Here is a 22166-nt window from a genome sequence, read left to right on the forward strand (position 1 = left end):
TCCAACAGATGAGCTCCTGCTGCTGCTTTTAAGGACGATCGGAAAAACGAGAATCATTTACCGCCAAGCCGTAAACGTGAAGAACGTTTCTGGTTACAACAATTTGGATTTATGATTTAATTATTGTGCGTTAAATTCAAGATAAACTTTAAATAAGTGGAACACACCAAACGCGCATATATACTGGTGTATTTGGATGTTAAATATTTGTAAACAATCATTTTTAAACTGTTTTATTACAAGCCGGCACCGTGAAGCAGCTGTAGTGTTGGCCTCACAGTTCCGAGGACAGGGGTTCAAATCCCAGCCCCGACAGTGTGGAGCTTGCATGTTCTCCACGTGCTTGTGTGGCTTTTGCCTGGCAACCAGTTCAAGGTGTACCCTGCCTCCTGCCTAATGACAGCTTGGATAGACTTCACCATGGGTCCCCTACACTTGTGAGGATAGGCGTCTCAGAAGATGGATGGAAGTTAATTACTAATAAAACACTAGAATCGGTTACAAAGATAACCTTTAGGTACAGTGTTGAGTCGCTTTATACTCAAGGTTGCAGTCCAATGGAGGGAATTTTGAATACCCGATAAAAGTGAATACCTCATGTTTCGGTGAAGGTCCGTCGTCATTACGTCACTCTAAACAGTGCTGGGAGGATTGCGTCAAAACTGTGCTAATCCTCAAACATTGTGGAAACATTTCTGAATCATTTGTACATCCACCCCATTGACTCACATGCTTCACTTGTTTAAAGTGACTTGAACTTTCGCATCTTCTCATGAGTTCAAATAGCTGGCAGTCAGTGCCGTACATTCCACAAAAGCTTTTATTTGCAGTTCAATGAGATATGTTTAGACGTTGAATTCAAACCTTAACACTGTACTGTCTTTTTGGTAAGAGGAACAAAAAGTCAATAGTATGTCAGTATGCACAGATTTTGAAACTCTTCAGTCTTGCTCTATTTGCACCACACATAACTGAACATCATTTGGAGAAAGTCTGAGCAACACATGGTTTTCCTTTTCTGTCAAAACGATTTGACGTCTCCTTTTCCCTGAAAAGCATAGGCACTGTTCACCCTGACGTCTTTGGAAACAGGAAAAGAATCACAATTACTGTACAAAGAAAGCTCAACATTTACACTTTCAGACTGAAGTTGCCCCAACTACACTCTTATCGTTAATCGTTCCCAACCAACGAGGAAAACAAGTGGTCACTTTCAGTGTTCGGCTCGGGCAGTCACCGAGATCACTCACACAAACCACATATTTACAGGGAAGATAAACCACTGATAAATATCATACATGTAGGATATTGAGATCACACCAATAAAAACGCAGTCACAAAAAGGTGGATCTAAAGCATGATCAGAATTTAAAAAAATGAAAAGTGCAAATATAAAAAAAAAAAAACAATGTGCCTTTCTTAAATCAAAAGTAATTTTCTTGTCTGATTGCAACTACAATGGAGTTTCAATTCAATTGTGAAGCCCCAGAAAAAATATAGGCAGAGGAACAGGACTTAGGACATAGAACGAATGTATGTGTAGAAAGGCTTCCAAATTAAATGGGATTTGATCAAGAGAGGCCTGGTTGTATAGTACACTCAGACCACGTTGTGGTCATACTGGTCTGAGGATGATGGGCAGAGGGAATAGGGCTTGTCACTGGTCAAGCTCTTGAGAGCTCGAAGCACAGCATCCGGCATGTGATCCACAAGCATCCTGGGGTTGATCAAAATACTCCCGAATGCCATTTCATTCGACCACTCGGCACGGTATCGGACCTGTGATATACAGGATCTGAGGGGGAAAGGGAATACTTATTTAGTGAAGATGCTTAGGAATAAATAAATACCTACAAAATATAGAATGATAGATAAACATATTTACGTTGGAGGAGTCTTGGAAAAGTCTTCGATTAACAACATATAGCATCTCAAGGTTAAGAATGCCACGGAATGTCGTTTACGTGTAGTCGGTGCAATTATTTACCGGGCTTTACATATTTTTGTTTTATATGCATAACCAAGGCGGCATGCTGGAGCAGCTGGTAAAGAGTTGGCCTCACAGTTCTGAGGACCCGGGTTCGATCCCGGCCCCACCTGGTTGGAGTTTGCATGTTCTCTTTATGGGTTTTCTCCGGGCACTCCGGTTTTCTCCCACATCTCAAAAACATACATTAATTGGACACTTTAAATTGCCCCGTAGGTGTGATTGTGAGTGCGGCTGTTTGTCTCTATGTGCCTTGCAATTGGTTGGCAACCAGTCCAGAGTGTACCCTGCCTCCTGCCTATTGACAGCTGAGATAGGCTCCAGCACTCAACCCGACCCTCGTGAGGACGAACAGCAAAGAAAATGGATGGAAGATGTCTAACCAAAAAGTGGTTTTAAGATAAATATTTACTGCAATTATGACTTCACTAATATGTTAGTGTGTATTAGTGATCCTATGCGGGGTGGTACGAGTCATGTTAACGCTTGAATGTAGCAAAATTTTGGAAAGAGGTTTCGTTCTTTTAGTGTCATTGTCAACTCATTGTCGCCTTGGTCATATTATACGGCACAGCCTAGACAGAGATGTTACAAAAAGTTCTATTTCCAATTCTATAGTCATCTATCCTTTGGCGGTGGGATTACCAAAGAAGTACAAAAAGCAAAACATACTTGTGAGTAGTTATAATTTTTCCAAGACATTTTCCCCCAAACTATCACAATAACCAGTTTTGTAATGCTTCTGAAATGACAAAAACAAGGCCCACCATTATATTTTAATGATTGCTGTCTCTTTTCACCGAATACCTGAACATAAATTGAACACTTATTTAGCGGAATATTTCAATATCACAAAATGGAATATCCCAGAACTTCTGATCCAATTCCATTTACTGTTAAGAACAATACAAACTGTGTAACAAATAATTGCGAGGTGCACTTGTGTCCATACTTTAATGTAATGAGGTTACATGCATTTATAGTTTTGTCATAATGTCCCTCTAACGGAATCATAACTATGACACAAGTAAGAAACCCTTGCTTTAGACCTTTAATGAACGAAGACTTGCTAATGTACATACTTAGATGTTTTCAAGTTTTTGTATGGTTTTCAAAGCATATTTGTAGAACTGCAACAACTAATTAACAAAGACACTTATTTGATTTCCAAATCAAATCGAGAACTAATTTGATTATGTAGAGACATTGATTTCAATTTTAATCTTGAAAATGTTATTCTATCAAGAGTAAATAATTTCAGATTTCCATATTCCTCCAAGAAACCAGACCGATTATTTTTGTGTTTTATCTGCTTTTACTTTAGAAAAAAAAATAACCAAGGATTTTACTTATTTTTGGACATGTGACAGACCAAAACAGGAACTGAATCATAACTACCTTGTACACATTTTTCTCTATTAAATATTGTCCTGTTTTGTAATTGAGGGATAGATTTATTTTATCAAATTCCTCAAATAATCCAAAAAATAATTGGCATCTTAACCGAGTATTAAAACAAAGTATTTAGTTGCAGTCCTAGAAATGTTGTATTGCTATTGAGGATAGTTTCCAAATTGCATGACTCTTCAGATGATTTTTTTATACAGAAATTCTACTGTACATTCTGTCTCTTGCAAACAATTAAATGTTTGCAAATCTTGATTTTATACAGAAAATAAACAGCTTAGTGAATTGATGATTTAGTGGCGACCTGCGTGTGGGCCCATCTTCTATAATATGTAGAACACGTCCGGGCAGGAAGAGAGGCATGTGTGGCAGAGTGTGGACAGGTGAGTCGTCCGACGCCAGGCTTTGATAGGATGACGAGTGGCGAATCAAAAGAGATTCTTCACCAAGCAGGGGCTGACTAAGCTCCTCCTCCCTCCTGTTCTCCATTTCTGAGGGAAAGTCATCTGGGTTGCCTCCAAACAGTTCATACCAGCATCCCTGCAGTAGGATGCGGTACTGCAAAAGACACACACATACAGCTGACATTAAGGCACAAGGACCTAATAGTACTGTGATATTAATGCTTGAAGTGGTTCTTACTTTTGGTTTATTGCAATTTGAGACTATCTTGAGTATTTTTCGTTTCAGATCCTCCATATTAGGAAGACTCAATCTGTAAGGAAAGGAGACAATGAAATGGAAAAGAGACTAAATAAAGTCATAATAAAGACACTCATACATTGCTAAAGGCACTGAGAAAAGGTTAGCTTGTGAGCTGGCTTTGTCTTCATGCACGTAATAGCAGGGGAGTGCTAAAATAGACTAATTTTAGCACTCCCCTGCTATTACGTGGAGACTACCATTACACATGACTCTATAAAAGTCTATACACCGCAGCGCATTCTTTTGGGCCTTTTTGGACAGCTAAGAGCCGATTTAACCTTCTATAACACATAGCTCATCAAAATAATGTCATAATAAATCAAAAATAATTTTGTCAGAGTAATAAGTTTTTATTAAACCTGACTAACTTATCAAAGTGCTTATGGCAGTGAAATACCTACCGTGGAACCAGGTCTTTTCCCAGCACAACAGAGACGACAAAGTCCTTGGAATGATCAGCTAAGGCCTTGCTGAACAGACATGCAAACAACAAAAGGGATTACAAAGGTGACCCACCTGAAAAAATGTAGACAGGGGGCTGATTTTTTTTAATTTTATTTTAACAAACAAAGCAACCTGAAGACTGAAGAGTACAGCCATCCATTTTCTGAGCCACTTATGCTCACAAGGGTTGCAAGAGTGCTGGAGCCTATCCCAGCTATCATCAGGCAGGATAAAAACAGCCGCACTCACAATCACACCAAGAGGGAATTTAGAGTGTCCAATTAATGTTGCATGTTTGTGAAATGTGGGAGGAAACCAGAGTACCTGGAGAAAACCCATGCAGGCACGGGGAGAACATGCAAACTCCACACCGGCAGGTCCGGGATTGAACCCAGGACCTCAGAACTGTGAGGCAGACACTTTCCAGCGGATTCACCATGCAGCCTCCCAAAAAATTACTTAAGAGTAAAAAGTACACAGCGAATAAAGTAACCATATATATATATATATATATATATATATTTTTTTTTTTTTTTTAAACAGAGCATGAACATCAATTAAAAAAATAAAAAATAAAATGTGCATGTGCAAATTTTGCTATGTGTGTGTATGTATGCAGTCAATACTACAAGAAAAAATCTGCAATTTAGTACACGTGACTTTCTCAGGACGCAGTCACTGATGACGCAGTGAGTGGGACACACGCCAAACTTTGGTGCAGGCAGCGTGGGTTCAATTCCCACTCAGTGATGTTGTCGATATGTGCCCTGCGACTGACTGGCAACCAGTCCAGAGTGTAGTCCACCTTTCACCTGAAGTTAACTGGGATAGGCTCCAGCACTCCTGTGACATTTGAAAAAGCGGCTTGGAAAATGGATGAATAGATGCTTTCTCGGGTTACAAGTGAGGTGAAATATCCACATTTGGCAGAGAGTCCGAAAAAAATAATACAACACACCAGAGCTGTTATTTTTGTTCATCTAAATGTAAACACGAGTAGCTTGCCATTGCCTTCATGGTCATGACTTTCTCAACATGCCCACCACATAAGAAAGACAATCAGCCGGATTCTCACCTACTTTTAATACCCATGCCCAACACAAGACATTGTGTGAGATCTTGTGACTTTTTTGTGTCGTTTGAAAAGTGAACAAGTGTTAGACAACTTTGCGCTTAAATTTGATTACAACAAACAGCGGGAAATAAAGGTTAGATCATTATTAGTCTCCAACGGAGTAATAAAGTACTGAAAAATTACGTCTGTATGTGGATGGTTGATGTATGGAATGGACCTACTGTACCTGCGAGCATTCAAGGCCAATGAAACACTATATGACAACAGTGAGGGTGACCCCGCCCCCAATCCCAGGAAAAACTAATCGGATCTATAAGTTTCACGTAAATGGCCTGTTTTGCTAAAACAGCGAACTTTGCCAAAACAATACTGATTTGGATTAATGGGTGTGGATGAAATAAATACAGAAGAAAGTGAAGACAAACGCCTCAGAAGATGGATGGATGGGTAAAATGTATGTCTTCATGAGTAGCAATCCTTTTTCAATTCATTAAGGACAATTCTAAAATAAACACTCGACTATGATTGTGCTACATTGTTTGTGTTATGTATGAGTACTTTTACAGGTCTAAAATTGTCTACACACATGACCCAAATTTTTTGTATCGTTCCATTAAAAACAAAAACTATATGTTTCAGTGAAGTAGATGAAACTCACAAAAGTACTAATAAATGTCCTTAATGTTGATTAAAATTAGGCGGCACAGTTGATCAGCTGGAAAGCGTTGGCCTCACAGGATAGATGATGGCTGATTAATGAAAATGGTCTGGACAAAAATGACATCATCCATCCAACCATTTTCTGAGCCGCTTATCCTCACGAGGGTCACGGAATGCTGGACCCAATCCCAGCTGTCATTGGGCAAGAGGACAGGTACACTCTGAACTGGTTGCCACCAATGTTCCCTCTAAATTGCGCACTTCTTGCATACTCTCAGCACACAAGAAAACCTATCCGGCGCAGTGAACGGACTGCACATGAAATTGATATAAGGTTTTTTTCTTTATCATTTTGCTGTTTAATTCGGTGAGTGACAGCTGTCCAGCCAATTCGTACAATACGATGCAAATACGCTACGCAACCAATCACGGCATTGACAGTACTTGTGCATATGCTTTGCTCATACACAGTCCATATCAATAACATTGCGGTGGAGTTCCCCAAACCAAACCAAGAAAGAACTGCGGTTCTTTTAAGATGGAATGGCTGTCGGAGTATGTGCAAATAGAAGAACAAGCGGTGGAACTGGGTAGAATCTTTTCTTTTTCAAGTGACAAAAAGTGCTCTGCCAAACATGCAGCGACGCTAAAGTTGTCAATGGAAGCTGGACTACCTCAAGCAACACATTGAGCAGAAAAGTCATTTGAATGCTATTGGAATTAGACGAAAACTCAAGATGAGGAAAAAGGTTTGCTACATTATTGCGAGAGAGTGCAAACGACCGGAGAAAAAGAACCCGCTGTCACACACACACACACACACACACACAAATCTGACGCTGAGCAAGTTAAATTTCTCAGACAATATTTTACTTGGGATTAAAATGAATGCATGAATGCTGTCAGTTCAACGCTTACAGCCATGCCACCTTGACAACGCCCGATCTTGTCAGATCTCATAAGCTTAGTGGGTTTGGCCCTGGTTAGTACTTGGATGGGGGACCGCCTATGCCAATCGCAGGGCACATGGAGACAGACAATAGTCACACTGACAATCAAACCTAGACACAGTTTAGAGTCTTCAATTAATGCATGTATGTTTTTAAGATATGGCAGGAAACCGGAGTGCCCGGAGAAATCCCACCCAGGCACGGGGAGAACATTCAAACTCCACAAAAGGCGGAGCTGGGATTGAACCCCAGTCCTCAGAACTGTGAAGCCAACGCTCTACAGCAATGCCACCATGATGATATTAACTTAATATTTTGTTGTGCAACCTTTTAAGGCCCTCACTGCAATCAATTTCTGCAACTGAGAACTCTTATTTTGGCCCACTCCTCGTGAGTAAACTGCTCCATCTGCCTCAGGTTTAAAGGATGATTTCTCCAAATGGCATGTTGCAGCTCCTTCCACAGATGTTTAATAAGATTTAGATCAGGGCTCATAGGCCACTTCAGAATACAGTAGCTCAATGTTTCATTCACATGTGTAATATATGTGATGAAAACTCAATTTCTTAATGTAATTACTATTTTATAGGAAGAATTACTTGGAAAATGAATTTAATATCCAGCAGCCTATCAAATAATTCCAAGAATCCATGTAGTACACTTGGTCAGACCCTGAACACAAACGAGATCCCCCCCTCCCCCCATATCAGACTGGCCCAAATACTCTTCATACTTCAATTTAAAAAGAGGGAAAAGGACAGAGCTGGCTTACCTCATGAGTCCCCCTGGTGGAGAAAAGGCATAGCACTTCAGGGTAGGAAAGGAGTTGCGCAATAGGATTGCCAGCACTGCAGCTGCACCAGCACCCAGGCTGTGACCAGTAATGACCAGTTTGTACTCATGTAAAACAACAACAAAAAATTGAAAATTATTTTTCGATATCATATTTGTCTCTTTAAATTATTGATTTTGAAACTGCATTTTGTATTGCTTGGGTTGTAAAATATAAGGTAAAATATTTCTTCACAGCACAACTTACTGGCACAATGGAGAATGCTTGATTGAGGATTCCATCGTTGACCAGCTTCCTGTAGATATAAGATGCAGCCTGGCTGATACCCTGCAAGAACCAACAAGAAGGATGGATTCAACAACTATAAAATGAAAGGGCAGGAGGAAGAAATTTGTTGGAATGGAAACGTGCCTTGTGAGCATAGCAAGCTCCAGTAACGCCATCTATCGTCAGGTTCTCACATTCAGCAGAAAGGTCAGTCAGGACATCCTTTAGGCCAGACACAGGAAATGTACATATTCATCATTTGCAAAAAAAAAAAAAAATCCTTTTTAAAAGTGATTGCATTTTTGCAGGCTGGCTTCATACTTGTACACGTTTCATTTACCCATACTTTCCCATACAGACTTTTCAGACATTCACTGTAAGGTCACTGACATTCATCTGCCAAAATTTACTAAGAGCAAAGAATTACAAAACACCTCATATTCACTTTGTTGAAATCACTTGCTTAGGGGGGAATGGAGGCCTGTCTCCTTATGCAAATGCAGGGTCCCGCTCCCATTACCATGACACCCAGTGGCAGAGCTAGAGTATGCAACAAAGACAGCAATGAAGTCAGCGCAAGTGTTGCCAAATTAGCAGCTTTGTTGGTAATATTGTATGTGACGACCTTCTAGACCCTCTAGGAAAAACATTTTTCAAAAGCAGTAAGCAACAGCTCTATAGACTTTTTGTGCTATTTTTTTAGACATAAAATCTAAATAAATAATATTTTTTTAAAGGAAAAAAAAGGGGTGGGGATCTGGAGGGATTACCGGGGTCCCGCAGAGAATGTTTTGAATTTTAACATAAATTAAACAATCTATAAATCTGGTTGGAGACGACACGAAAATATGTCTTATAGCACGACGCTCAGAGTTTTGCCCGATACCGTTAAACATTTAGAAGGTGATAAATGAAGTTACGTGGAAAAATGAGAGACACTTGGTATAGAGGACCCATATTTAATGCTGAATTCAATGTTTTTCCCAGTAAGAAATTGGACTTGTCTTGGACAACTGGATAAACACATGGATCTGGTGAGTAAGTCGTCCCGATTTACACAGAAGAGTTTGAAAGCGTAGAAAAGTCTGGACGCATACAAATACTTCATTGCTGGATCTGTTCTCAATGGGGAGACGGCTCGTGAACACGGAAATGTGCTTGGCTACACGTTAACATTTGCCGAAATCCATCGATCTTTTCAGCTAGTATTCAATACAAATACCAATATTTAAATATATGACCTCTGGTTTTACATAAACTCGCATTCATTAACTATGATTTGGAGAAAAAAAAAAAGACAAGCGAGTCAGCTCCTCCGTAGCGTTTTCCAAGTAGTATTTATAATGCCAAGTTGGGTCATTTGAGAACAATGCGCAAAAAAAAAATAAGACGGCGTCAGCTCCTCCGTAAAAGAAGCGTGTTGCGGCCACACGTTAAACCTCTCTGTGACAGACGTTTTTGTTTAAATATGGATTGTTCTCAAATGAGTCCAATGCGTATTTAAAAAAAAAAACCGCTGGGATAGGCTTTAGCCCCCGTACAAGGAAGCGTGTTGCAGCCAAACGTTAACTTACATAAACCTCTGTGTGAACGACAGTTTATTTTCTTTTTGTAAATACGCATTGGACTCAATTGAGAACTATGAAATATTAAAAAAAAAAAAAAGTAAGAAACATCCGTCGGGGAGAGGTTGACCGAAGTTTACTGTGTGGCCGCAACACGCTTCAGTGTACGTTGGAGGCGACTCCCTGTCATCTTTTTCACGCATTGTTCACAAATGAGCCAACTTGGCATGATAAATACTTCTTGGGAATTTGAGATTGAGAAGAATAATTCCTACCTGAAATGAAGTGATCATTACACAGTTGTGTGTATTTGGTTGGGCACCATCCATCACATTTAATTGCCGAAACCCAATCTTTTCTGGTCTTTTCAGCTGGTATTCTATAGAATGACAACTTTGAATATCTGTTTTGTCTGTTGTAAAAACCAACAGCACAACAAGGCATTGTGAATATTCTGCCGTTTCAATGTCCCCCACACTCTCGAGCAGCTCTTTTTGACCGGGAGTATGTTGTCGTGAAAATGGTGATGTCACGTGCACGAGCTCTATAATACGTTCTAAAATAAAATGTGCACCCCCAAAGTGAATTTAAAAAAAAGAATAATTGAAAGCATTCAACTAATGTACAATGCGCACCACTAATTTGCTATCCATATGCTCAAAAATATTTGATGTAGCAGTAATATACAGTATATCTCGGGACAGGCCACAGGACACACTTGTCCTGGTCCCTGTAATTGTCAAAACAGAATCCCTCAACCAGTCAAAATAAATGCTCAATGATGACATAACATTTTCTTAACACATAACATGTATTAGTTTAATAAACTTTGGGCAGAAACATTTTTTGCATTAAATATTTGTGCAGAGTGCCTTTTATCCACTACATTACACATCCTTGGCCAAGCCTTCAAAAGAAGCATCTGACTCATATCCAATCTGAAAAAGATCCATAGCAGCTACCTTTGGTTTGAGCGATGGCTGTGGAACTCATCATTGATAACTTGGTCCAGTTCCAGTGTCTCCTGCATTGCATCATGAACGGTGATCCCATCTTCCTCGCACAACATGTCATCCTCTGTGCTATCCATGGCGTTTGTGAAGGAATATTTTTTGAATCCTAAGAGTCTTGGTTCCCATTATTCCTCATTATTGTCAGTGCTTTGAGCCTCTTGCCCCCCGTTCGGCTACAATCTGTAGCAGGTCTTCCTCAATCTGGGAACTGCAAACTCTCTCACATGCCAAAACTCTTCCATGTGCTTTTTGATTGGTTTTTCATCTCTTCTTCTCCTTTTCGTGTCATGAGCCAGGCTGGACCACGACCAAGAGGAGTGTGGCTACTGCTCTAGCCGGTGACACCTGTCACCTCTCTCAGCTGGTTCACACTGAGACTGTAATTAGATTGTGTATTTAAGTTGGAGTTTTTGTCACTGGCATTTGCCAGTTTGTTGTGCTTTCTGTTAGTGAGTATGCTTCACCGCATCCCAGGTTACTCCGCGACTTAGCTTCACAGTCATTGAACCCTGTTTCTCGTTTTTGACACCTACTTTCTTGGACTGTGTATTTGTGCATCTTTTTAGTTAAGAAGATAACCCACTGATCATCATGTCCTTGCCTTGGAATCCTGCATTTGGGTCCTTCCCCGCACTGATGGCACGTGACCGAACAACCTGGCCACTACAGGACCCAGCAGGAAAGACGCGGCGTCGCCGGGGACGGTGCCATGCACGCCGCCTGCCTGAGGACCAAGGATATCCTATCCTGGTGGGCTCCATGATGTCGTCCTATTCTTCCTTGTCACATGCAGCGCCCGCGTGTCATGATTACGTCCCGACCACGACTTGTTCACTACCGCATATATTTTTAGACTCTGATTTTCCGGATTATGAGGAAGACCTGAATTTATATGACCGGCTGCCTGATTCTGACTCTGACAACGAAGGCGAATTCTGTCTCCCGGTAATGAGTCTCGATGACTTCATTCCGCAGTCCCGCGCCTCCAGGTTCCGAGTGCCTTCGCCCTGTGAGCCCAAATCTTCTTCCTCTAATCCTTTCCTGGGAACCCGCTTGGCCGTCTATCCAGGCCCTCTCCATGGCGGCCAGAGGATCCACCCAAGCAGGGTGTTGCTTGGCGTCTTCCACGGCGCAGCGACCAAGACAACCAAGCCACAGCGGCATTTCGCTCCAGCGACGGCTGAGCCTCAGCCGACCTCTGCCGGCGCTTCGCCGACAATCAAGCCACAGGGGCATCCCACTCCAGCAACGGCCGAGCCACAGCAGACATCCGTCCACGTTTTGCCGGCGGCCAAGCCACAGGCGACTCCTGCCGACGCGTCGCCGATGACCAAGCCAGCGCACGCTGAATCAACAAGTAAGCCTCCGGCCCGGGGAGAGGAGGGATTCGTGACCTGCGAGGTGCAATGATCCGAGGACCACAGGGCTTTCTATCGCTTTATGTGGGAGTAGTTAGAGCAGCAGAGGGCAGAGCTTGTGGCCTTCACAAACCAGGTTCGGTGGGAATTAGATTACTGTCCGAGCCATGCCTACGTCGCGGTTGCCACCGATCCGCTACCAAACCCACGTTGCAGTAGCGACTGATCCGCGACCAAGGCAAACTCACGTCACGGTTGCAACTGATCCACTGCCGCGCCACATCCATGTTGTTGTGGCGACAGACTTCCTGGCAAACCACGTTCACGCCGAAGTAACCACCAAGCCACTACCGAGCCAAGCCCACGTCGCGGTGGCAGTGGAAATAGTCTTCCCGGTGGACCACGCTCCTGTTTCGGCGGCTACAGGTTCCCGGCCACTTTACGTTCCTGACCAGGTGGCAGCGAGGGCTCATCGGCTGTCTCACGTTCCAGTCCCGGTGGCAACAACAGCTCTTCGCCCGGCGGTGGTGACGGCTCGTCGGCCGTCTCACGTTCCTGTCCTGGCAGCGGCGACGGCTCGTCGGCCGTCTCACGTTCCTGCCCCGGTAACGACAACATCACGGTCCCCTTCGTTCCAGTGCCGGCAGCGACAGCTATACGGCCATCTCACATTCCTGTCTAGACTGCGACCAGCCCACCCCCGTGCCCCGCTCCTGCTTCGACGGTGACAGGCACACGGGTCACTTCACGCCCGTCTCGACCGGCACTCGGCCGCCTCACGCCCTTGACTCGATGGCGACCGGCACGCGGCCGCCTCACGTCCCTGACTCAACGGCGACTGGCACGCGGCTGCCTCACGCCCTTGACTCGACAGCAACACGTATTCTTCCGTCTCTCATTCCTGTCTCAACAGTGACAGGTATATGGCCGCCTCCCTCTCCTGCTTCAATGGCGACCGGTCCGCGGCCGTCTGAGGGCCATGCCACGATGGCAACTGATCCTCGGTCCCACCCCGACCTAGCCTCAGCACCAACTGATCCCCGGCCCCCTCACGACCAAGCCTCTGTGGCGAACGATCCACGGCCGCCTCACAACCAAGCCTCGGTGGCGACCAGTTCCTGGCCACCTCACGACCAAGCCTCCGCGGCGACCGGCCCCTGGGCACTTCACGACCTAGCCTTGGCGGTGACCGACCCACGGCTGCCTCCCAACCGGGCCTTGGCGGCGACCGATCCCCAGCCGCCTCACAAACACGTCCTGGGAGGTCTTTGTTAGGAGCAGTCTGGTTCCTGCTTCGCCCTTGGGTTCCTCCTCGAGGACATCCGCCCAAATCACCCCGTGGGGACCCTGGTGCTTGGCGTCCAGTCGGACCTCCTGAGCTGCCCACCCGGACACCTCGCTTTTGGTGGCCTGGACAGCCCCCAGACAGACTAGGGTTGACACGTGACAATTCGTCTTCCTCCACATTAGATTCGGCCACTTTGTGCTTCACGGTTGCCCACTTCTTCAGCAGCAGTACACCTTTCTTTTAAAAGTGGCTGCATAACTAGCCCATGTAGTCAACATTTTTTGTCTTAGTTTAAATTAAAACGAACTCACGGCCAGCCGTTTCTGATGTTTGGTCCAGTAGCAACAAATGTGCTAGGGTGGTCATAAAATGGAAAACTCCCACGAGCAGGTCAAGAATCTCAGGTTGGCAACACACATTACCATAATACATATAAATGTGTAACATGAGACTTCCATCCATCTATTTTCTGAGCCACAGGAGTGCTGGAGCCAATCCCAACTTTCATCGGCCAGGTGGCAGAATACACCTTCAACTGGTTGCCAGCCAATCGCAGGGCACACAGAGACAGACAACAGTTGCACTCACAACCACACCTAGGGGCAGTTTCGAGTTTCCAATTAATGTATGTTTTTGGAATGTGGGAGGCAACCAGAGCACCTAGAAAAATCACACGCATGCACAGAGAGACCATGCAAACTCCAGACAGGTGAAGCCGGGATTTGAATCCCAGTCCTCAGAACTGTAAGACCAACACTCTACAGTTGCACCACCATGCTGCCACTGACATAAGACATTGAATATCATGTTGAAATGTAAATGTATGCCTGTATATGACTATACAATGTGTTTTTCGTTTTTCTTTTTAATCTATACCTAAATATAATGCACTCTACTGCCTTTTTGAAAATATTTTTGAAAAATATTGTGCATTATACATGACAAATTATGAAATTTGCATTTATGATAATTGGAACCTTACGAAGACTTGTGTCATGGCCCTGCCGTTCCAGCCCTGGCTGGGCGGGTCCCAGCAGACCGGCGCTAATTAGTAGGCGCACACCTGCGCCTCATCCCCGCTGATTAACCCCTGTACTTAAAGGAACCAAGGGACGACTGGCCATCACCAGATCGTCGCCTCGCATGCCCCGTTCCCGCACCTCCGAATTCCTGACTCCAGCCTCCCATGCACTGACCAACGCCTGTCTCCCGACCTACCCTGTAAGCCTGTCGCTTGTGTGGACTCACTCCCCGGTTACCGACTCTGGAACAAATAAAGACTCTCTCCTCATTGCTTGCCTGTCACCCGAGTCGTGTATTTGGGTCCGCCCCCAAGTCTCGTTTGTGACAACTTGGGACTAACTCCAGAGCAGGAGATGTTTACATAATCAATAAATTCATACTGCATATAAAGGGCACGTGCACCAAGTCACAAGTTAATTTAAAAATATACTCCCACCCCCTCAAATCTTGCACTATTTCTTGGTTCTTGTCAGGATCTGAATTATACTTGTCAACTACAGTTCGCAGTCTGGCGCATGTCGTTGCCAAAAACAATGTACACTACTTTTATGTTGACAAATTTGCTGAGCGGCACTTAATTTTTATAGATGCAGTTACAAAGTTAATTTTTATATGTGTATATTTTAGGCTTCTACAAAAATCTTTGAAATGTAAAAAGCCAAGTCTATTTAAAAAAAACTGTTTCAATTTAAAAGATGTGCCTAAAATTTTAAATCACCTCACACACCAAATGTCCCACAATAAACATAGAAAAAGTAGCCACAGTTGTTTATACGATCCACCAAAGAGTCGACTGCAATCATGTGAGGCAACTCACCTTCAATGACAGTGTTCCTCTTACAGCTACAAGAATGGACTCGCGCTTGTGATCCAAAGCCACAAAGAAGGGGATCTCATATATCTAAAATGTACAGAAAGTATTGAATCACAGAAGTGTACTAACGTTTATGAATGTCTCCATCATCAAAAAGGGAAATAGTGTGTGTACTACCTGATTGTGGAAGCTGACATGAACAAAGTCTCTGTACTGCAATCCGGTACTTTCCAGGATGGAAGAAAAATGACAGCCGAGGTGGTCTCCCCCAACAATGTCATACTCAGCAGCACGGCTCCTACAACTGAGACAAATGTTTTTTTTTTTTTTAAAAAAAAAAACACCACATAACATTATTGATTCAACTAAAAAGACAACAATATTATACCAGTCTCCACAAAGTTTGCAAGGCCCAGTGAGAAGGTTGGAGTAAATGTATAAAGGCCAGCCATAAGCTGCAGCAGCAAAGTGCATACAGTGGACAGCTCTTTCCAACTCTGACTCCAAATCTTCTTCCTTTAATTTTAACAATATTAATAAAAAATGTAACTGGTTACGATAAGCATAACTGTCAATCTGGTGGTTAACACAAAACAATTCGTACAATGGGAGAGGATGGACTGTGATCTACGGTGAGCTCTGGGTCTCTGCTTCTCTCCATCTTGTCCTGTTCCTGATGCAGTAAAGCCAAACCAGCAGCAATGTCGCTGGGAACCAAATCTGTGTCCTGCAACACACGTTTAGGTATGGGCTCAGGAAATACAAAATTAAAAGTTAGAAACAGTGTACAGCAAAGATATCCATTATCTGGGGCACAAGAAGGCACGGTTGGATATTCCCATTCTAAGTGGTTTTAATTTGATTGTTTTATATTTGTGGAGTAGCATTATTTTTCCAACTAATATTTCCTATCATCATCAATCATACCACATCACATTTATTTCCACTGTGGAAAACAAGCATTAACAATGGGAATTTGCTGCTTTTGCATGTACCCTGTTTGCTCCTAGTCTCTAAAAAAAGTACCCTTTCAATTTATAACACTTCCTTAAAATTTCTCTTTCAGAGAATAGTTGCTAGATGTGAAAAAAATGGTCTTACCAAGAAGAATCCGCTGACGAGTTGCGAGATGCTGGAAAAAGCCGCTCTGTTGCTTTCATCTTGCGGCAGACAACAGCACAGAAGTCGAAGTCTGCTTTCCCACACTTTGACGGCAAGCGAGCGTGCTGAGGAAAGGAACTGAGTTCCCCCATTGCTCTCAAGATGTCGCACTCCCAGTGGCTCCATGGCAGCAGCGGAAGGCCGAGGGTTGCCCAACGGGTCAAAGACGAATATTACACCGAGAGCTGTGAATAGCAGGATGATCCAACTATAAGAGGAGAAATGCTCTGTCAAAAGAACTTTTAAAACACAACAGGTTGGATAATGGAGAATCAATCAATATCCACCTTGCAACTACTGCTGCGATGACAGCACCGACGGTCGCAGGGTCACAACATTTGCCGTCATCAGACACCCACACAGCACCCAGACAGGCCCACACCAGCTCAGGGAGGTACAGGAGAGCTCGCAAGTACACCAGGGTAGGCATGGAACGTCGTGACCCAGGGTTTGTTATAGTACCTGATGCGACAAATAGATATCTTATGGAATTAACTAAGCAGCAAAGGCTAAGTAAACTAACGGCCGAATGTTTGTGTTGTAAGAACATTCTTGAGAAATCCACTGTACGGAACCACTCTCATTGTTACTCAACTGGTTTGGATTCAATTGATATCTTCTCAGTGACAGAGTTGACGACTGTTGAGTACATCTGCCTCACAGTCCTGAGGACCCATATTCAAATCCGGCCTCCCCGGTGTTGAGTTTGTTTTCATATTCTCCCTGTGCCTGCCTCCTCCAACATTCCAAAACCATGCATGGTAGGTTAAGTGAAGACTAAACTGTCCATAGGTGTTGACTTAACAGGCATGTTTTTGAGTATCTGGAGAAAACCCAAAAACTACCAACTCCAGATTGGAGGGCCTGAACTGAGATTTAAACAAAGGAACTCTCAACTGTGAGCCAGACCAATTAATTAAACACAACATCATGTCCACTTCTACGTCAGGTGGAGATATGTGTGGTTTACCTTGAGCACTGACATATACAATGGCACATAGTGAAAGGATGATAAGTGCCAGCACCACTAACAATCCAATTAGATAGATGTGAAGAACACTTTTCCCGTTACAATCAAAATGGCCCTTGTGATTGGTGTACAGGATGAGGGTGCCAATCCACCTAAATGAAAACATAATACATAAGGTGCGATATAAGCACAAACAGGAAAACCTGATGACATTTATGATTCCAAAGAGTAGTATTGTTACAATTAACGACCATGTACATACCAAAGTAGGCGGATGAACAATTCGAATGCTCCAGGGAAAACAAGATCATCACTGGCGATCCCCCACCGACGACCAAAAACCACCATTCCAGGCATTTTGAGATTAAAAAAGAAGAAATGTTGACTCAGAGGGACAGAGTGCAACAAAAATCTATGCAATTGGCGCTTCGGCCATTCATGACTCCACTTCCTGAAATCAAATCGGTGTTGCTACATTGTACCTTTCCTGCGTTGCAACACGAGCTCGAGATTCCGGTCTCGACACGCCGTTAAAAGATTTCACTAGATAACACATAATCTTGGATGGTTACCATCAAAACATTCCGCTATTCGTTTCGACGCAGGTCAAATACCACTAATAATAACCAAGTAATTAACTGACACTAAATGTCATTAAGATGATTAATGGATGCTAGTGGAATTGCTGAAGTTACGTGACTAGCTTCTTATCTTCTAATGTTAGCTACATATACTAAAAATAACCCGATTGAAAGATAACACCTTAAATTGAGTACAAAACTGTGAGTTTGACGTTTTACAAAACATATATTACTCGCATGGGCAACGGATTTGTTTAGAGGAATCAATGGTAACAAAATTGAAATTAATGGTAAACAAACTTGTTTGCTAGCAGCCCGTGTCCATCCGAATGGAGAACCCTAAGCAACGGAGCATCATTTATTTGTTCCGCTTCTGGCTTTCTTTTTTGGCAACCCTAATTATTATTGCGTCTCCTCCGCCAGCCTGTGTCACAACCTGATTTATTTAATTGCAGCTAAGATTTTGTAGTGTATGGGTTCCATGGTGTAATGGTTAGCACTCTGGACTCTGAATCCAGCGATCCGAGTTCAAATCTCGGTGGAACCTTGCATATGTTTTAAATACGTACATTATATTCATCTAGCAAATTTTTGTCGTGCATTCCATTTCAGTAATTATTCAGGTTAAAACTTGATTTTAATCACCACAGGTACGAAGAAAGGGGAGCCTATTGTTGAATTACGTTCTCATATTTTGTTTTATTTTAGGACCCCGAAAGGGACAAGCCGAAAGAAACTATTTTGAAGCTTGTTAGCGAGAGGAGGGGCACGTGATCCTCCAAGACCAATAACCTGTAAGGGCGCGTTTCTCTGTTCTGTGGTATTACGGGATTTGTGATACCTGGTGAGTCTATGCCATAAATAAATATGTATACAGAAAGAGAGGGCATAAAGTATTTTCCCTCCAACTATGGAAGACCATAAAAGTACAATTGCAACAGGTTATGAGCGGCACGAATGGAGTAAGATGGCAGATTAGTTTTCGACGGCAACGAAAACAACTACGAACTGTGGGAGGTAAAATTTCTCGGTCACCGAAGAATCAGCGGCTTGAAAGACACGATCCTTTCCACCGAAGACCCGGACCCGGAGTTGGACACAGACTGCTACGCGGAGCTGATCCAGTGATCCAGTTCCCCGACGACACCAGCCTGGCGCTGGTTATGAGGGAGGCAGCAGAAAAAAAGGGCTCTTAAAATATTACGAAGCCATTACGCAAGTCAGGGCAGACCCAGAATTAATGCCCTATACACCGAGCTAACTTTCCTAATAAAAGTCTGAAGAAACTATAACAGTCTATATTATTTGTGCTGAAAAGCCTGTTACCTCCCTTAGAAATGCAAAGGAGTTCGTTAGTTATGGACTGGTAATTGCCACGATTCTAAAGGGTCTTCAAGAATCATACAAACGTTTTGCCATTCACACAAAAGAGTGATGAAGAATTAACGTTTATACATTTCAAAAGTAATCTACAGATGTGGAAACCGTGGTAACATATCGGGACTGTCAGCAAAAATGAACATCAAAGTGGCGTAACTATCAAAGCCCTACACACAACGATGATACACGCAAAAGAAAAAAATCCAAGCACAAAGATGATTCCAAACTAACTGCAGAAAGAGAACAGAAACAGAGAGGAAGTGACATTAGTTTTCAACGTCACTCAACAGTCTCCCAGATGAGAAAAAAAATTGAGTGATGATAAATTGTGGTGCTACATCACACATTATAGATGAGATTCACAAGATTTGATAAAACGTTTAATCCAGAAAAAAAAACATTACATGGAACTCGCTGATGGCAACAATGTGACATTAAAACGTGGTAGTTCTTCAGGACATTAAAGGAAGAAATGTTGCTATTGGACTGAAGAAATCATTATTCATCCCAACCTACCCCCAGAGCATAGTGTGTTTGGGGAAAAAAAAAAAAAAGTGAATAGACAGAGGTCTAAACACATTGATGTGAAATACCACTTTATAAGAGATATGCTCAAAGAAGGGAAAATAAATGTTTTTTGTTCATCAGAAGAAATGGCGACAGTATTCTTGACAAAGTCTGCTGCAAAACCAAAAATACTGAAGTTCAAAACATAGTTCTTTGGAAATTGAGCATATGGTTTTATGGGGATGAGAACAAATGAGGGTGTTGAATTATGTTTATTTTACATTATGTTGTTCACATTTTGCTTTAGTTTTATAGATTATTTTGAAGCTCGTTATCTAGTGGGGGTCACATGATCCCCTAACTGCTAAATCCATGCCATAATAAATATATATAGAAAGCAACTGTGTCAAGTAATTTCCCTTTATGGAAGAGCCTGGAAGTACAATTGCAACACTCAGATATGTATGTAAGAATAAACGAGCCAACATCTTCAGGTGTGTGTGCCTACAAAGAGTGAAGCTAGTCTGGCCAACGTTGTAAGCACGTGTGGACGGCAAGAAAACAAATATGAAAGACCCCGTCAAAATCGTGCTGGATTCGGTGTTGCATGGAGCTGTACAACCACAACAATGGAACTGGGAATACCTTGTATTGATAATGGGGTGGCATTGACAAAAAGTAAACCTAATAAAAATTGGTTGCGAAATATGCAAGTTAAAATAAATTTGTCCTTTTGTCGAAAAATCACCTCCGTCAACCTGGCCACGACGTTGGTACATCGGTTAGTTGTTTTGTTCCAGGGTCCTAGCTTATTTATGAATTCTTCTTTTCCTTTCGGCTTGTCCCGTTAGGGGTCGCCACAGCGTGTCATCTTTCTCCATCTTAGCCTATCTTCTGCTTCCTGTTGTTTCTTCAATGACTAATTCATCTCTAATCCGAACATCATTGCCGGCCTCACCACTGTTTTATAAATTTTGCCCTACATCCTAGCAGAGACTCTTCTGTCACATAACACCCCAGATACCTTCCGCCAGCTGTTCCAACCTGCTTGGACCCGTTTCTTCACTTCCTTATCACACTCACCATTGCTCTGGATTGTTGACCCTAAATATTTGAAGTCGTCCACCCTCGCTATCTCTTTTCCCTGTAGCCTCACTCTTCCCCCTCCACTTTTCTCATTCACGCACATATATTCTGTTTTACTTCGGCTAATCTTCATTCCTCTCCTTTCCAGTGCATGTCTCCATCTTTCTAATTGTTCCTCTGCATGCTCCCTGCTTTCACTGCATATCACAATATAATCTGCAAACATCATGGTCCAAGGGGATTCCAGTCTAACTGTCACGTCCCATCAGAAACGAGAGTAGGACCCAAATGCAGGAACTCGGAAGACGCAAGGTAGTTCAAGAAGAGACGCGTTTATTATATGCAGAGGTAGGGGATCGAGCAGGCAGTCCGGTGCAGCAGCGGTCGGTACACGGGAGAACAATCAACGCAGGCAGAAGTATCAAAGGAGTCAGGCTTACAAGGTTGGTCGGAGAACGGACGAAGGTCGGTAAACACAGGTTCAATCAGGGATACCGGAGCATACGAATGGGACATGAAGATCATGCGAACTGGCACCGGCCAGTTGTCATCGCGGTCATATAAATCCACAGCATAATCAGACTCCATGAGGCGCAGGTGTGCACCTTCCAATCAGCGCACCTGCGCGGACACCCGCACAGCTCGTGCTGGAGCGGCAGGATCATGACACTAACCTCATCTGTCAGCCTATCCATTACCACTGCAAACAGGAAGGGGCTCAGAGCTGATCCCTGATGCAGTCCCACCTCCACCTTAAATTCTTCTGTCACACTTAAGGCACACCTCACCATTGTTCTGCTGCCATCATTCATGTCCTGTACTATTTTAACATACTTCTCTGCCACACCAGACTTCCGCATGCAGTACCACAGTTCTTCTCTTGGTACTCTGTCATAGGCTTTCTCGAGATCCACAAAGATACAATGTACCTCCTTCTGACCTTCTCTGTACTTTTCCACTAGCATCCTCAAGGCAAATAATGCATCTGTGGTACTCTTTCTAGGCATGAAACCATACTGTTGCTCGCAGATACTTACTTCTGTCCTGAGTCTAGCCTCCACTACTCTTTCCCATAACTTCATTGTGTGGCTCATCAACTTTATTCCTCTTTAGTTCCCACAGCTCTGAACAT

General features: G+C 43.1%; 1 protein-coding gene and 1 non-coding gene across 8 annotated transcripts; one reads left to right on the forward strand and one right to left on the reverse strand.

Moving 5' to 3' along the window:
- Positions 1-781: 781 nt before the first annotated feature.
- On the reverse strand, positions 782-21659 carry daglb (diacylglycerol lipase, beta). 7 transcript variants are annotated; one of them, XM_061810740.1, is made up of 16 exons: positions 18361-18385; positions 17743-17834; positions 17481-17632; positions 16798-16972; positions 16451-16718; positions 15954-16076; positions 15738-15865; positions 15527-15653; positions 15353-15436; positions 8433-8510; positions 8267-8348; positions 8001-8127; positions 4501-4569; positions 4037-4109; positions 3699-3952; positions 783-1795 (listed from the first exon to the last, which is right to left on the reverse strand). In XM_061810740.1, exons 2-16 carry the CDS (start codon positions 17826-17828, stop codon positions 1600-1602), a joined length of 2022 nt encoding a protein of 673 aa, XP_061666724.1. In that variant the 5' UTR covers positions 17829-17834; positions 18361-18385; the 3' UTR covers positions 783-1599. The 7 variants fall into 7 exon arrangements, with proteins under 7 accessions (XP_061666723.1, XP_061666725.1, XP_061666724.1 ...); XM_061810743.1 differs by lacking the exon at positions 18361-18385 and adding an exon at positions 19097-19198 and having other exon boundaries at positions 784-1795; positions 17743-17793; XM_061810739.1 differs by having other exon boundaries at positions 782-1795; positions 8001-8125; positions 8268-8348; positions 17743-19067.
- On the forward strand, positions 18537-18608 carry trnaq-cug (transfer RNA glutamine (anticodon CUG)). Its single transcript has one exon. It is a non-coding gene; the product is annotated as a tRNA-Gln (tRNA).
- Positions 21660-22166: the final 507 nt, after the last annotated feature.

The sequence above is a fragment of the Syngnathoides biaculeatus genome, chromosome 22 (assembly GCF_019802595.1).
Source record: "Syngnathoides biaculeatus isolate LvHL_M chromosome 22, ASM1980259v1, whole genome shotgun sequence".
In the NCBI taxonomy this organism is placed as follows: Eukaryota; Metazoa; Chordata; class Actinopteri; order Syngnathiformes; family Syngnathidae; genus Syngnathoides; species Syngnathoides biaculeatus.

What these genes read in the sequence shown, in the direction of transcription:
- daglb (XM_061810739.1), bottom strand. Translation starts at nt 17,837, where the DNA reads ATGCCTGGAATGGTGGTTTTTGGTCGTCGGTGGGGGATCGCCAGTGAT. An exon ending in ATCGCAGCAGTAGTTGCAAG is followed by an intron (nt 16,719 to 16,797) that starts GTGGATATTGAT and finishes CTCCTCTTATAG; the next exon opens with TTGGATCATCCTGCTATTCA. An exon ending in ACAGTCCATCCTCTCCCATT is followed by an intron (nt 15,866 to 15,953) that starts GTACGAATTGTT and finishes TTAAAATTAAAG; the next exon opens with GAAGAAGATTTGGAGTCAGA.